General features: G+C 38.5%; 4 protein-coding genes across 4 annotated transcripts in view; 1 reads left to right on the top strand and 3 right to left on the bottom strand.

Moving 5' to 3' along the window:
* The window catches only part of LOC104798461, a 4,067-nt gene extending 2,297 nt beyond the window's left edge, over positions 1–1,770 (bottom strand). Inside the window, exons 1-5 of the mRNA XM_010520556.1 lie at positions 1,586–1,770; positions 715–982; positions 487–630; positions 301–386; positions 4–189 (exon numbers count right to left, since the gene is read on the bottom strand). Of these exons, the coding sequence (XP_010518858.1) occupies positions 4–189; positions 301–386; positions 487–630; positions 715–957 (659 nt within the window). The 5' untranslated portion in view covers positions 958–982; positions 1,586–1,770. The remainder of the gene's footprint in view (positions 1–3; positions 190–300; positions 387–486; positions 631–714; positions 983–1,585) is intronic.
* Positions 1,771–3,224: 1,454 nt separating this feature from the next.
* LOC104798329 lies at positions 3,225–5,674 on the top strand. Its single transcript, XM_010520356.1, has 9 exons — positions 3,225–3,818; positions 3,998–4,149; positions 4,287–4,382; positions 4,482–4,544; positions 4,667–4,735; positions 4,830–4,932; positions 5,025–5,096; positions 5,184–5,272; positions 5,359–5,674. Exons 1-9 carry the CDS (start codon positions 3,401–3,403, stop codon positions 5,503–5,505), a joined length of 1,209 nt encoding a protein of 402 aa, XP_010518658.1. The 5' UTR covers positions 3,225–3,400; the 3' UTR covers positions 5,506–5,674.
* LOC104827763 (acetylornithine deacetylase) lies at positions 5,612–8,768 on the bottom strand. Its single transcript, XM_010561012.2, has 10 exons — positions 8,317–8,768; positions 7,587–7,831; positions 7,386–7,494; positions 7,059–7,197; positions 6,892–6,949; positions 6,549–6,566; positions 6,355–6,477; positions 6,124–6,277; positions 5,962–5,995; positions 5,612–5,867 (listed from the first exon to the last, which is right to left on the bottom strand). Exons 1-10 carry the CDS (start codon positions 8,671–8,673, stop codon positions 5,761–5,763), a joined length of 1,344 nt encoding a protein of 447 aa, XP_010559314.1. The 5' UTR covers positions 8,674–8,768; the 3' UTR covers positions 5,612–5,760.
* A 2,459-nt stretch (positions 8,769–11,227) lies between these two features.
* On the bottom strand, positions 11,228–12,128 carry LOC104798330 (transcriptional regulator TAC1). Its single transcript, XM_010520357.1, has one exon. It carries the CDS (start codon positions 12,043–12,045, stop codon positions 11,413–11,415), a length of 633 nt encoding a protein of 210 aa, XP_010518659.1. The 5' UTR covers positions 12,046–12,128; the 3' UTR covers positions 11,228–11,412.
* Between the last annotated feature and the right edge of the window lie 4,406 nt (positions 12,129–16,534).

The following is a 16,534-nucleotide window of genomic DNA, read 5'->3' on the forward strand; positions in this document are numbered from 1 at the left end:
TGCTCGTTTTTTGCAGCCTGGTATAATTTACCGTCCTTTTCGCAATGCAACTCTCCTCCTGTTCCGTTCATAGACTCCTCTTTCCCTTCCACGTCCTCCTCCTTTCGGTTTCCGCCTTTTCCCGCAGAGGCACAGTCTTCACAAATCCAATTATCAGGAACCTCGTCGAGCTTTAAACGCATGCAGTAACTGCAAAAAAAAAAACAAGTTACACCGACGGATGAAAACAGATACGTAAAACAAAGATAACCGAAACAGGAAGTGATCAAAGAAAAGAGATTGTTATAAGTGGATCATTACATGTGTTCCGCTCCAACTCCACATACGCTACAGACAGCAAGCAACTTCTCTCGTCCGAGATCCCCACAGATATCGCAGATATTCACCTGTTTAATCCGTATAAAAAGTTCTCTCAACTTTCATTATCAAAACAACTTCAATTCCGCAAACATCAATAGCTATAAGTAATGATGTTTCATCTCTTACTTCCTCCTCGGAAGAACGTGACTCGTCGTTATTTTTCGGGGCTATAGCTTCATCTCCTTTGTAAAAACTGTCGCGGGGTTGAATGAGATTGGAAAGCACCGTCATCTGATCTCCTTGCAGTGATGATTCCACTTGATCTTCATTCTACAAAATTCAAAAAAAAATAATCAGATTCTGTATGCCAAAAAGAAATCTATCGACCAAAGTAATATGATTGCGTCATAAAACCTTTGCAGATGCAGAGTTTCTGAAGGAGGATGTTTCTGTGAGATCGGATTTGTTCGAGTTCTTGGGAGATGAAACAGAAGCAGTTTTAGAAACGTTTTCCGGGTCCTCCTGAGCGTTTGGATGTGAATTCGAATTGGAATTTATCGATAAATCAGCTTCGAGAAGTTCATCCGCCCTTCCACTCTGACAAGGCTTCGACGACTCCTCTTCCTTCACGCAAGATTCGTCGCTGGAGAGATTCATGTTTTCAAGACCTTTGTATGAAACTCTGTTTAACAAAATGTATGATCAAAGGGAATTACGCACGGCAATAGAATGCGAATCCAATGCCTACGGAATTTACTTGAATTCACGAGTAGCCAGTTTCGTCACATCAAAGATGAACCCTATGATTCGAAACAGAAACAAATACTTTCCTATCTGCATCATCGCCGGATTCTCCGGTTGTGCCATGACCAAAATTTCATCGTTTCAATCCTCCGATTACTAATTCCAAATACGACCAAGATATTGAATATACTAATCGATGAAAAGTACATGAATCCGAGGGAGATAGACCGATTCAATCCGATTCTGCCATTGTCAAAAACAGCCCCGAAGAGGACAGATTCTCGATGAAAATTTGAGGCGATCATTATAACACTGACCCCAAGTGCCATGGTCCTAACCACAATTAGACAAGCATGGACTCTAAATTGGCATTGGAGAGAACATTAACCCACTGATCTAATCATCCTTCTCACAATTAAACGGCCACCCTTTTCACCAAAAACGCATAGTCAAGCAAAACAGGAGTTCAAGGGCTAACCTTCAAACGCAAAAAAACAACGACAAATACAAACCACATAAAGAAGAGGAGGAGAATACGTACGCGAACGGAGATAATCAAAGGGGGGTGGGGGTGATGAAGCAGAGGAAGAAGGCAGAGAGATTTATAGGGGGAGAAGAGTCTCGTCACGTTCACTTTCTTGCCTTATTGCAGGCCTTGCCTCCCTTATTTGCTATATCCTCCTCATTAATTCTCCCCTCTCTCTCAATTCTCAATTTATGGAAAAATATTTGATTCAGTTTGATTTTATTTATTTGGTTGAGCAATGTTTGCTTTTTAAGGATGTCTGGATTTTTCCCCCCCTTCCCCTATTTTTTTTTTTTTCCTGTATGAACTGTGACGTGGCATTTCTTGTTATCCGACACAATCTATGCGGCGTCGTTTCACTCTGTGGTCAGTGGTCATTGCCCCTAAGTCGGTTTAGCTTCTCCTGGCCAATCCCGACCGTTGGATTAGATTTCTTTGCATATCAGTGTTACACGTGTTTTATTTGGAAAGATATTTCCACGTGGCTTCCCATATGCCATGAAACATTAACCAATATAGGTTCCACACGTAGCGTGGACCCCATGCCATATCTTATTTGGTATGTGATTTTTCCCTTCAAAAAAAAGAAAGCCGGGGTTTTTTCATAAATGTATTTTCTATATTTGTAAAAAAGATCTCTCAATGTCCATTTTTGTAAAATGGAAAGATTCACATAGTCAAAGAATGGCTTAAATGACAGATAGTGAGTCAACTTTGAATTACAAAAACATAAAATATATATAAAAAAACCTTGAATTCCAAATAAGGACAAGTGGTTTCCCCATATGCATACACACACATGGTCGTCATGCCTTTCTAATTGGTTTTACTTATTCCCTCAAATTTTCTGGCAGGCACTGACATTCCACAAAAAGAAAAACATACTATGAACATCACTTTTAAGATTTTTTTATTTTTTATTTTTCAGGAATGTATACATTAATTCTTTTAATGTAATCATCCTTTTCTTTTTTTAGAAGAATCACAAGATTATGGTACTGTAAATTTAGATGTCACAGATAAATCATATGTAATCAGTATATAAAAGTTCTATGTTATTATTGTTTCTAGGAAATGGGCATTTTCCAAGCTTTGACTGGTCCAAAATTTAATCATGAATACAAAAGGGAAAAAATCTAACTGGATACTGGGTATATCAAATCCATGCATTGGCTTTAAGCAAATATAGATATTTTCCCAATTCGAGATATCATATTTTTCAAAATATAGAAAAGATTCCACCATCAAAGGTTAACCTACAGTTTTAGACTGAAATAAATCGTTGATTTTCTGGATTTCATTTTATTACTACGGAATCCCAACCGCAACTGTATATATATAACTGTGATATCTAAGATTTTCGTCTCCGTAATCTTTTAGCTGTAAATGTGATTGTAAAGCATAAACGGAGGAAATATCATGTATGGGCCTACAAATATAACGGCCCATTTAGTTCGATTACGAGCCATATTATACAACCCATTACGGCCCATATTGGGTTCAAAAGAACAACTAAATACGGGTTTATATTTAATCTTTTTTTGCCAATCGCCGTTTTTTTTTTTAAGAGAAAAACAACCAGAGAGCTAGCGAAGTCCAAGTGGAACAATTGCGCTCTCATTTCAAAGTTAGGCCCACGAGACAAGGCCTATTGACCGTCAGATCAATTCCTTTTAAACAATCGACGGTCCATATTTCTCTGTCCGCATTGTGATATTCGCAGCAATAACTATCCGAAAAGATGTGCGGTCGCAAATTCTCCATCCAAAACCAAATGAAGAGCAGAGCATCTCCGGCGATTTCACCCGCGTTCTCCGCCTGAGCTGTCTCATGCCATCCATGGAGCTTCCTTTGATTTATTCTTCTACCTTCAGACTAGGCTCAACCTCTTCTTCTTCGTCTTCTTCCTCGTCCTGGTGTGCCGGACGCAGTGTCGTCAGCAGTAGCAGAAGTTCTAAGATTTTCGATATCCCAGCGAGCTCGAGGTACAGATTACGTCGGTGGAGGAAGTTTAGTAAGATTCTACGCTTCAATGGAGTTGAGATAGAGCGATCTTTCTGCGTGATGGCCTCGTCCGCCGGACAGAGCAGCGGCGAAGTGATCGATGAGGGAGATGGAGGCGCGGCGCACGGGTTGGCCAGACCGGCTGATGAGGTCACCTCCGTCGGTGGATTTGGAGGCGGCTCAGCCGTTGACTTTACGGTTTGGGATAAGATTGGCGCCGTGGTTAGGCTGAGCTATGGAATTGGTGAGCCAGTAGTGGTCCAGAATTTGAATTTTCCGCTAACTTTTGTTGCCTGGGGTAGTTTCCCGAGTGAGAGCTGTTTCATTTAGATTCTCGTTGATTACGTAATCTCAATGTTGGAAATTTTGATGGAATCGTGCGAGAGTTTCTAATTGTGGAATTTGGGAATTTTGGGTAAACAGGAATATACTGTGGAATGGCTCTAGCGGGTAGATTCATATGCGATATCGCCGGAATCGATTCGATGGGAGGTTTCAATCCGTCGCTAGATGCCATTATAGCTGGGCTTGGCTACGCATCTCCTCCGATCATGGCACTCCTCTTCATTCTTGACGTAACTTCAACACTCCCGTTTTGACGTTATCCGATTTTCCTCTTTCCTGTTTCATTATTGAAGATCACAAAATTAGTGGAAAAGATTGTACTTGACGTATCTGGGAGACATTTGAAAAGGGTTTGCTTTGGTGTTAGGATGACGTTGTGAAACTGTCGCCTCATGCTCGAGCGATAAGAGATGTGGAAGATGAGGAGCTTCGGAGCTTCTTCCATGGAATGTCAGCTTGGCAGGTGGGTCTGCACAAACCTTATTGGAAAGTTTTTAACTTGATAAATCATCTCTCTTCAATCTCAAATACCAATAACCGATTTTGCAAACTGTTTTTGTAGTTTATACTTGTAGTTGCCGCGAGTTCAGTTGGAGAAGAGCTCTTCTATCGTGCCGCAGTTCAGGTGCACACATATCATGAACACCCATTTGACTGTCCCCTTGTGAATTTCATGTCAAGATTGTCTCTTAGATCTGAAGGTTAAGCTTGATCATGCGTTTGGACGTTTGTCCCCTGCATTTACAGGGCGCATTGGCTGATGCATTCGTAAGGGGCACACATCTTATCTCCGATTCTCGGGGAATGGTGTCTCTGGTATAGTTTCTGTTCTTTCTCGATTCCTTCACTCTCATATATTCTTATTCCTATCTCCTTTCAATTGATTCATATGTGAATACATTTTATTTAGACTGGATTATTGCCTCCCTTTGTGCCGTTTGCTCAAGCATTTGCATCCGCTGTCACGGCCGCTCTCACGGGTTCTCTCTATTATATAGCTGCATCCCCTAAAGGTTAATGATCATTTCATTCATAATCCCTCATGGATTTATCTCTCTTCAGAAAACACAATCCTTCATCTTTCTTCCTGATGTATTTTTGTCAGATCCAACGTACGTCATGGCTCCGGTCTTGAAGTCACGCTCTGGTCGTGACGAGCTGAAAAAGTTGTTTGCAGGTTCTCTCTGAAAGCATAAACAAACCAAGTGTAGACACATAAACCTTAATATATGTTTTACTGCCAATAGATACTGAGACGCTCCAGCCTGGTATGAGCGAAAACAGATGAAGAAGATCTACTCTCCTCTTCTCGAGGGGCTTCTGGCTCTGTACCTCGGGTTTGAGTGGATTCAGGTTAAATTCCTCTTTCTGCATCTTTTTCTTGTCTCCCGAGTAATTGAATCTCACGTGGAAACTCATCCGCCTCAAAACTGTTGCAGACAAACAATATTCTCGCACCAATTATCACGCATGGGATATACTCGGCAGTCGTATTGGGAAACGGCCTCTGGAAGATACACTACCATCGGCAAAGATTTCGGCAACGGGTACGGCAGCTTGAAACCGAAGGTAACAGCTCAAGATAAAACCATGCAGTATATCATCCCTTGTTAAGTTTTGTATATCATCCCTGTAAGAAGCCTCCATTCACCTGTATAACACATACGAGGATCTAGCCCAAAGAACAAAAGGTAGAAGCAAAGATTTGTATAGAATCATGATAATCAGTATATAAGCTATGAGAATTCTCAGACATCTGATGAAGACTCTAATATTGGTCGGTTTATGGAATCTAAGCAAAGAAGGAAAGTTTAGCATATAGGGTAAATATGAAAATTAGCTCAGTCTTGTTCCAGTTGCGAGATGATCTTGACGAAGACATCGAAGCCTTGGCACATGTCTGTGAGAAGGCAGTACTCGTTCTTTGCATGGTACGTTGCCATTAGACCTGCACGTTTGTCCGAAAATGACACTGGTAAGATACGAGAAACTCTGTTACTAAATGTTGGCGGAACAGTTGAGAACGTCAACGAGTTTTGTACCATATCCTGCGGTCTGAACGTCAAAGCCTTCATCCTGCCCAACAAGACAGACGAAGATGAAGATAGATATAATACCGGCATATTACTTAGCCGAGAAGGTAATCGCCATTTTCAGGAACAATAAAGAAGATTATAAGTTTAGGGTATATGTACGAGAATTACCTTGAGGTCACGGATGAGGGGCAAGGTTCCAGTGATGGAATAAGGCTTAACATGCCCGACGACTTCCTCTGTCGATTTGCACAGAACGTGATAGCCACGGGAATCAAGATTGCAAGCAACTCCAGCCGATCCCTCGTCAAAGCTTAGAGTTAGCCTGCCGGTATAGGACGATCAGAGAAAGAAGAAGAAGCAGGGAGGGAGGGAGGGAGAGAGGGAGAGGGAGAGAGAGACCTTCCTGACAGATTCTCATCAGGAAGGACATATTTTGAAACAGGGCCACGGGTGGGAAGCTTGTCAAGGTTGTCGTTTATGTCATCTACATACTCTTGCAGCTTCTTCATCACTTCCTTTAAGCTGCAATCAAGAAAATCATCAAACCCTGATCCAAAAACAGAGACACCAATAAGGAAGGCGCAACAACTTACTCGTAGAAAGGAGTCAGCCTGCTCCACAAAAACAGAGTTGCAAAAAAAAAAAAAAAAAAAAAGGCAGACAGAGATCCTATATGCTGATAGTCTTAAGACAGTGAAATTACAAACATGACCTGACATCACCGCTGACTGTGCATTCTCCGGGAATCTGATTAATTCCGCCTCCTGGATCTGCAGAATGACAGAGAGAAAAAAAACGCCCAAGAAAGTTAAGGAAACACACCTGGGCGATTCCTACCTATTAGCGCATAAAGATGCTTCTTTTATGTTCATAACATACAACACCACTGGGTGGGTTTCACTGATAGTCTTAAGACAGTGAAATTACAAACATGACCTGACATCACCGCTGACTGTGCATTCTCCGGGAATCTGATTAATTCCGCCTCCTGGATCTGCAGAATGACAGAGAGAAAAAAAACGCCCAAGAAAGTTAAGGAAACACACCTGGGCGATTCCTACCTATTAGCGCATAAAGATGCTTCTTTTATGTTCATAACATACAACACCACTGGGTGGGTTTCATGGTAGATGGTGTTGCAAATCCGTAAACTTTCTCTTGTGGGTGTGGTGGGAAATCTCTGTAGAACCGAGTTTGGATTTCCTTGAGCGCTTCCATTCCTAATTCCATCGCATTTATAGCCTGCATTATTAAACGACGTATCAAAACATTGCCTTGCATTTGTGTAGTAGATCAGATTCCAAACTGAGGAACAGAAGGGAGTTTCTTTCAGGACAAAGGTTTCATTTTTTATCTTTGAAGAAACTAGAGTGATCCAAAAGTGATCTTAGAACACAAAAAGATGCAATGACGAACTGACATGAACACACCTTGTGAGCTAAACCACTGTGGAAAAGCTTTCCGGTAACATGAAGCTTCCATGGTAGCATGCCACCAGTTCCGATGCATGGCTGCTTGTCTGCCGTGTCAATCCAAAACCTTCAATGACAAAAACTACTTCTGATCAATAATCGGAAATGATAACACATTCTCATCCAAAAATTTCAGAATAAGACAGGATAGAACTTTACAGGGGACCAGATTTGAGCTTATCAAGAAGCCTGTCTTTCACGAGTGCATCCACGCCAACACCTGTAATGGCGGAGTTCTCTTCGTTTGCAATGAAAACTGCCACAACGGTCGACTTCAACGCTGGTTTGGTCTCACCTAGCCTCTTCATGAGCTCCGCCACAAGTGCAACGTGACCCAGACAATCTGTTGTTCCGCGACCTCGGAGCTTATCACCATCTATGCTTAACGTAAAAGGATCAAATTCCTGGAAATGACATTGAGATTATTGTCACTACCAATTCCACACTCCAACAAAAGCAGAACTTATCAAGATAAGATGTGGAGGCAACAAATGTAGATCAGAGAGACATAAACCCTCGTCAAAAGATCAATTGCTGTACCTAAAAATTGGATCTTTAATCCATTCAGAATCTCAGTGATCATCTCGGATTTGAAACGAACAATCTCAGTACGAAGTTTTATTGGATGAAATAGTCGGAGTTCAAATTTCGGGTTTCCAATCTCGCTAATCAGACATAAAATAAAAAGAAAATGATTCACAATAGCGAACCCCTAATAGCGATCTCAAAAAACTGCTCAGATAACCCTCTGAACTACAAAAGATAAAGACCCAAAATTTAGAACAATCGTTATCAATTAATGGGAAAATGATCGGAGCCCAGGATAGCAATTTGCCCTAGTTATAACGGGTAGAGATCAAAATCATGAAATCGGTTCCAGAAACATTACCCACTCATCAGGATTGGCGGTGACGACGTCCATGTGCATTCCGACAAAAGACAAGATCTTTCCTGGGACGGTGCCAGGGTACTCGACGATGAGATTTCCCCGGCGACGATGATAAGTAACGTGGTTAATCACGAGGGGACCACCTCCGGTGTCTGTGCTGTAAGGACGGAGACAGTCGAGCACATGATTGACGATCCTGTCCTCCTCCGGGATCAGCTCCGGCGGATTGTTCTGCACGAACTTCGATTCTCCGATGAGTTTCGAGAGGAGAGAGACGAAGGACTCGTTGCTAAGAGAGCCTAGGGTTTTGATTACAGCGTTGGAAGACGAAGAAGAAGAAGAAGAAGAAGAAGCCATTGATGGACGAGTTTCCTTATTTTCCCCAACAGAACAGTAAGAAACGCTTTGCTTGTATCGTCGAAGAATTTTGGCGAAGCTAAATATGCCTGAGAGCCCATAAAATAATAATAATAATAATAATAATAGTAATATCTCCACACATTTTGCAATAAAAATATTTTTATCCATGTAACCATCTAAATATAGAAAAACATTTGAACTCCGACCAAAGTCCTTCCCTCTCAAACAGACTAGTTTGAAACTTCTAGTCGATTTTCAAAAATATTCACATGGAAATATTTCTTTTTTTTATACGGTGGATATCCGCCTTCACGATCCTTCGGATTGAACACCGTTCGATTCTACAGACTGAACGATATCGTGCACAGTAAATCTTCCGATTTCGCGCAATAATTGACAAACTATGCGAAACAAGTAAACTAGATGAAACTGACCGGTTCAGAAAAAAACTCAGATCCAAACAAATCGAACTTAAAAATTTTCATTATATGAGTTGGGACTTTCCACACATGCCATATTTCAAACTCAACTATCTTCAGAACCCCAAGAGAGATGAATCTAACTAGAAATAATTAAATCGCATGGTTAGTAATATTAAACTAAATCGTCCGACGCATTTTTTTTGCATATATATATAAGAATACGGCAATGAATATATATATATATATAGGAATGGTGTTCATGGGGATGCGGACTTGCTGGGTGGGGTGTGGGTGACAGTGTAAAAGGCCCATCTCACTGAATCTGATCATTGACTGCTCCTCTCCGACATCTCTCGCTCATTCATCTTTTTTTCTTTTTTATGGTATTTCTCTCTTTCCTATGCATACTAAGATTTTTACTTTTCCTCTGTAACGTTGCATATGTATCTATATATGCATATGTATACGTATATATACAAACAAATCCGTATCTTAGTGTTTTGCTTTTAACAGGAAGAATCTTGGTCGGCAACAGTATGTATGTCCTCTTTAGTTTGTCTCATTACTCCACACAGAAAATACGGAATACGTTTTGTAAGAAGAGAATCCCAACTCCTTTCTCTTTTCTAACTCAGTATTACCTTTGAAGAATTCGTATCAACACCCTTCAAAATCAACCAAAAATATATATAAAAAGAGGTCAGACGAACCATTGAGCTTCTATTAAATACGATGAATAAATGTTCAACATATAATAACCGGTCTTTAATAATTTGAAGCAACCCTAGAACGAAAATCGTTCTTGGTGGTTGTACCAAAACAACCCTAGAACGAAATGAGAAGGGAATGGTTAATAACATGAAATCTACCAAAGGCTCTTTTATTTTATGGGTTCTTTAAAAAAAAAAGAGGAGGGGACCAAAAGAAATAACAGAACTCTAATGGCTTAGTCTGAACATTTTAGCTGTCTAGACTCTGAATTTCTCATGTGGGGGTCCAAGACAGGATACCGTCAAACTTTATTCGTGCCATTTTATTTCATTACAGTGAATTTATTATATAGTTTGTTCTCATAAAACAACACAAAATAAAACAAGAGTAATAACGATAAAATTTAGAAAAGTAGATATATTGTAGAAAACATTGTGGTGCCAACGAAAATCTCAGTATGATATTACATGCAACGGATTAAAAGCAACCCAAATGGCCATATGGGATGCCCTACCAACATGCACATGTGTTCACTTCTTTCAGGTGGTCCTAAAATCTTTGAACCCTATACATTGTCCATTTACTGTTTCACTGCATCATTTGAACTGTACACCTGACCTATTTACTTGCTCCGTACTGTTAGTTTCCCTTAGACGCCATCTTCGCGTGAAAACCGTATGCAGGGGCCATATTCGTGTCGTACCTCATGAATCTCAAACCGCTTCGGGAAAAATGAACATTTTGTTGTGGCGCTAGCTACCATACCATATACATATATATAGTACAATCTTGCAATGTTATGTTCATAGATAATCGTATATTTTCTAAATGGTGATTTTCACAATGTCTGCAATCTTACAAGGTCATAAAAAAATATGAATTTAACTATTCTTTGCAAATCGGCTTCACATACCGTGTTGTCACACATATTATATTCAAGCAAATAGACCCGACGGATATGCTATAATTTAACCTCAAACAATATGAAACACGAAAGTCCAGAGATAAGCCATGGACTATGACATTCCACTGCCATAAACATTCATCTCTCTCTCTCCCCAACCCAAAACCCTAATCTTCTCTGTGTTTCTTTTGATTCCAAAAATAATATAAAAGAGGAAGCTACCACGGTTAAATTTATTTCCTCAAATTCCACAAAATGAATATCTTCATTCCACTTTCCGATGTTTCATGGTACTGAAGCACGCCAGTTTTAATTATTGAATAGACCCTATATATGTCTCTCAATGATCAACCGTACAATATCGACAGATTTTCTTATCATCAATAAAATTTCTATTATGTAATCAGACATGACATATTGAAAACAAAGTATACATTTTCGTTTTGATAGGCTGTTCATCTATAAATGTTTTTGCATTACTGACCGACCACCGATTTCAAAACCGAGATCCAAATAGAAAATTGGCAGATTCATCTCTAGCTTTCTTTGATCCTTTGCTGACAGGCAATTTAACAATCACATAACGAAAATGTAGAGCATCAAAGAGAACCAACAATCACAAAGCAAATTCAGGCAAATTGTATTCAAAACAAGACATGTGAAGAACCTTTATATATTAACACGAGTCCTCGATGGCTGTCACGGAGGAGCCATGGCTTCTTTATGCCCTAGCCGAAGTTCAAGATCAGGCTCCTCTTCCGTACGTATCTCTTTGGAGTTATACTTGCTTTGTCCATTCAAATCAACGCTTGTTTCACCGATATGATCGATGAACTGTAGGTTCGTATCTCCGGCTGAAGCTTCCAGAAACTGTGGGATCTCGGCTGGAAAATCCAACGGCGGGAATCCAAAGTTACACGACGGAAATAGAGCGCTTGAATCAGGAGAGGACGTCGTACCAACGACTCCACAGAGACTCATGTCACCGGAATTACCATAAATGCCACTAGGGTTTGTGAATTGGTAGAAATGGCGCAAACCCTCAACGTTATTAGCTGAGGATTGGATTATTAGAGTGGGAAAAGGCGGAGCAAGAGCCACAGGGGGAGTGTGAACCCTAGCGGCTCGGTCGCGGCGGTGGACGTTCATGTGACCGCCTAAGGCCTGAGCCGACCTGAACTCTTTCCGGCAGAAATTACAAGTGTAAGACCTCGGAGGCCAAGTGGTTCCGGCGATGTTTCCTTTTATGTCTTGTTCGAAAGCCTTGACTTCCCAAGATTCATCATCGTCTTCCGAGTCATCTTTTTTGTGATAATTTCTAGGGTTCCACATCCATGCACCTTTGCTTCGGTGTAGAGTTCAGGGATGGGGGCTCTTTGGAGAGATGTTTCGGCTGACAAGAAGATGGGGTTTGATAATAGATGATGATGATGGTGTCTCTCTACTTGTTGTGGATTATTAAATACGCGATGGACCCAAATTTCGCTTTATTTTTTATATTTACTTTTCTCGAAGAACAAAAAAACGTTCTTAACAGGTTGAAATTTCGTTGATAATATGAATTCAACCACGATTTTAACATCTAAAATTATGAATCTATGTCGTGTGTATTACTTTTTTTTTATAAGAATTTAGACTGATTATGGAATATAAAGGCAACATATCAATAGTCTGGTGATCAAGGAGATAACATAATTTTATCCAATAATAACAAGTCGATCCTTTACCTAGAATAACAGGACAAAAAGTCAGTCGAGTGAAACGTGACTTTATAGTATATAATGTTAATGGATTGATTTGTATGTGACTTGAGATTCTCACATTTATAAAATAGCGAATACGGGGTTTCTCGTTGCAAAGAAGAGAAGAATAACATTCTGACCTTATGCATGTGGGATGGAAATCTTCTTGTGTAGGGACCTTTTTGAATTATTGTACACCTTTATATAAATACAACAGGACATATATATGTTCTAACATATTGTGTATGTGCAATACGGAACTTTTGGCGTTATGCATCCAAAAGAAAACAAGAGGATGGAAAAGAAAATACAATAAAAATATATATATATATATATATATATATATATATTAAAGAATTCAGACGAGATATGGTAACAATGTATATAAAGATAAAAAGAAGAAAGTTGGGACTTTTTGTTTCATATGTTAAGATCCAGCGTTGTGTGATGATCACCGCAAAGGATTCTATTGTGAGAATCTGACACAAGAGTTGTGTAGCCACTGTCACATAAACACCAAATTAGATGAGTATCCTAAGAACGATATATAATATGTGATGCGTAAATAACACACACACACACACAAGTATATATGCCTTTCCCTATCTACATTCAGAGACAGCAATTCATGATTATATATATATATTTTTTTAGTTTACAAAACTATTACTAAGATAGTTTTGTTCTTTGGGTCGAAAAGTAGCAAATTAATGGGCTTCTGATTTGATGTGATGTGATTAATGTGATAAAAAAAAATACTATTAGTGGATAAGTGTTAATGTCGTCATCGGATGCACGCACACAAACGTAGCGGCGACCGAGAAAAAGGTTTTTTATTTAAGATTAGGGTGGTGGAACAATGAACGACCCAAACCCCACTTTTCCGAGGAAATTAGTAATTTTAATTTTCTAAATTAGAGATAATTTAATTCGCACTTATATTAGCTGGGGTTTTAGTTAGCACAAAATATCGTTTAAACATATTTATTTCCATTTTAAATTTTAAATCAAAGCTCAAACTAGTGGAGTGTTTTTTTTTTAATATTCCTTAAATTGAAAAAAGAAAAGAAAAACACAGAACAGGTGAAAGTGATGGGACTTGCTAATAATGTAATGTCCCAATTCGACATTGGAAACAAAAGAGAACATAGGGTTATAGTTCCATTGGATTCGTCTAGAATTTGATTCATTTGGGTCTGCTTGCTTCTGCTAAAATTACCATTTTAACATCCCCATTTGTTCATATACTAATTTCGGGGTTTTTTTTCTCTAAAAACAATGGGATGTGAATAATATTAAAAAAAAAAAAAAGGGAAACACCAGCGGTTTAGGTTCGAATTGGACAACTGATCCATTTTTTTTAAGATGTCGGCCCAAGGATACTGTATACAGTTCTCTTTGGTCTCCACTTTCGCTTTGGGCTCCCTAACTATGTTTAAGGGCCTTTAATTATTGAACACAATAAAACCTTTTAATTACAATTAAGCTCTCTAATCCAACAAAGAAATAGTTTAGGTCTTGCTTAATTTTGTGAGGCAGAATTACGGATTTCTCTGATTTTATATTTATGCGTTTATCCTCCAATCTCATCTCCATACGACGTAATCTTCTGTGTTTTTTTTTCTATAAAATTATTAAATATTAATTTCAGTTACTCCTAATCATATACATATATATAAGATAAAAAAAAAAAGAGGAGAAGTACCAACCTATGATCGCAAACATTCAGTTAACCAATTACACCCAAAAAAAACATTCACCGGACCAATTCATGAATTATCCACACATCACACGGGTTCTTCAAGAACATAGCCGTTTGTTCGTTCCGGAGTTTTCATGTCCTGCTTAGACAGAGAATGCGATATCTTATGTAACATATATTAGAAATTCAATTTTTATATGAGCATATCTTCCCACATAAATTCACACAAGTAGAATTTTGAATCAGCACCATTCAAAAAGCTAGAAAAAACACTCAAGGAACTACGATCTGGAGCACATGTAAATATGATATATATGCGTACATGTGTGTTCATATCGATGTATTAATGTAAGTACATGTTGTGTCTTGAAGTTGAAACTGGGAATCCGCAAGAGGCAAGTAAGCAAATGGTACCGACCGATCGGTGACATTTGCCAGCGATGCCTTCGGGCTCAAATAATCTATTCCAATTTTTTTTTGGAGCTACCAAATGACCGCTTCTCCCGGAGGACTTTGGCCGCCCAAGCCTTTATATAAACCATATATTATAAGATTCATATATAATTAATATTTTAATCGTTTACCAATTCTCTCTCTCTCTCTCCCTCGGAATGGAGGGTCGTCGTTTATCTTCTCTGCACTCGTCTTTGTGTCCACAACCACTCTTTAATAACACTATGCTTTGTCTTTTCGCTTTGTGCAAATCAAAACATTAATTGGTTTATGCCCTAATCGCTTCATTAATTTCGCTCTCATCTCTCTCTCTTCCTCTCGTGTACGTAAAGATCTAAGCTCTAAATGGTTCAAAAATTTAGAGAGAGAAAACAAATAGACGGTGCTTCATGATGATTCCTTTCGTGTGCGGACCACCCTCTGCCTCTATACCCACAAGATTCGGTTCCCTGTAGCTTTTATTCTTCACTCAGTGGTTCATTATAACTTAATTTAGCATAAGAAGAACCTCACCTTGTGAAACAAATGTTATGATTACAGTAATTTCATTCATTAAGAACCAACATTTATAATTGTTCCCATCTAAGCCCTAATCTATTAGCCAATATGTATGTGATGCAATCTCAAATCGGATGCAAACAAAATTGTGTTTCAGTCGGCTGGGACGAGCGTGGTGAGGCGATCGAAGTTGCACATGGAGGGATGGATGGAGCCAGACATGAGGCCGATCCGACCAATTTTGAATTCGGTTTAGTAAATGGAAAACTGGGTTTAGGATTCTCAAATCGAATTAAATTTTGAACAAAAAAAATGTTGATGTGACAAAAATTCATTTAAACTTGAACACGCTGATATCAGCATTCCGGACCAACGCGGATTTTCGGTCGTCTGAAAATTTGGTCAAATCGGTTAACGGTTTATTAGAGCAACAATTTGTATGTTCGAAGTTTTATTCAATTACAAATTGTAAGTTTGGGTATTAAATGACAACTTTACAAGTTGAATATTTATTTATATACGTTTTACCAAGTTGTAGGTTTTTGAGGGAGTTTATCCGAAATTTAACATATAGTAGCATGCACTGCATTTTTTTAATATAAGATATACTAAGAATGATTTGGTATAATATATAAGTATTGGCTATATATTACAATCAAAATTGTTTAATATGTTTATATAGATATCACGTACATATTTACGTATATATACATGATTTATATTTGAAACGTATGACGTATATGTATATTTGTATACAAATTATACATTAGATTTGTCACTTTGTGTACGTGAATTTGTATTTATGTATATGTATATACATACTGGCAAGCATGTGTATATATAGAGTTCAACGATATTATATTTCGTTTTACTTGGTCTTTTCAACATTTCATAGACGCGTTCACCTACATATATGTATGTGTGTGTCTATTTATCTTGATATATGTGTAATGGATATTTGAGCTCCAGGAATCGCACGTGACCACATGGGCTAGCCTGCTTTTTTTGTCTCCGCGAGTATTCCACGTGGCACTTTTTGAGTCACCGAAGGGTTGGGTGCACGTGATGCGTTTGTCCACGTGTCCAGCTCCTGCTTCGTCTAGAAAAAAAAGCACACGAACACAAGTTTTACAAATTTTTTTGGTTAAAGATGATTAAAAAAACACACAAATAATGAAAAAGATAATTAAACAAGAGCGAAAAAAAATAGTAAAGGACAACTAAAGAATCTGAAAGGCAACGAACGAAATTGAAAATTATACCTTTAAATAAAATATCTAATGAAATACAAAAATTAAATACAAATTACACCTAAGTTTTTTTTTTCAGATTCATTAGTTGTCTTTTAGTATTTTTTTTTCTCGGTTATCCTTAAAAAAAATATTTAATGGAATACAAAAATCGAATACAGATTACACCCATGTTG

Source organism: Tarenaya hassleriana, unplaced genomic scaffold (assembly GCF_000463585.1).
Source record: "Tarenaya hassleriana unplaced genomic scaffold, ASM46358v1 Cleome53, whole genome shotgun sequence".
Classification (NCBI taxonomy): Eukaryota; Viridiplantae; Streptophyta; class Magnoliopsida; order Brassicales; family Cleomaceae; genus Tarenaya; species Tarenaya hassleriana.

Bases quoted from the DNA above. Each gene is read 5' to 3' on its own strand.
- LOC104798329 (XM_010520356.1), top strand. From the start codon at position 3,401: ATGCCATCCATGGAGCTTCCTTTGATTTATTCTTCTACCTTCAGACTA. The intron at 4,933-5,024 runs GTTAATGATCAT...TATTTTTGTCAG, and splicing joins TATAGCTGCATCCCCTAAAG to ATCCAACGTACGTCATGGCT. The intron at 5,273-5,358 runs GTTAAATTCCTC...AAACTGTTGCAG, and splicing joins TCGGGTTTGAGTGGATTCAG to ACAAACAATATTCTCGCACC.
- LOC104827763 (XM_010561012.2), bottom strand. From the start codon at position 8,673: ATGGCTTCTTCTTCTTCTTCTTCTTCTTCGTCTTCCAACGCTGTAATC. The intron at 7,198-7,385 runs GTGTGTTCATGT...TTAATAATGCAG, and splicing joins ACAGTGGTTTAGCTCACAAG to GCTATAAATGCGATGGAATT. The intron at 6,278-6,354 runs GTCTCTCTCTCC...CTATACCGGCAG, and splicing joins GATGAGAATCTGTCAGGAAG to GCTAACTCTAAGCTTTGACG.
- LOC104798330 (XM_010520357.1), bottom strand. From the start codon at position 12,045: ATGTGGAACCCTAGAAATTATCACAAAAAAGATGACTCGGAAGACGAT.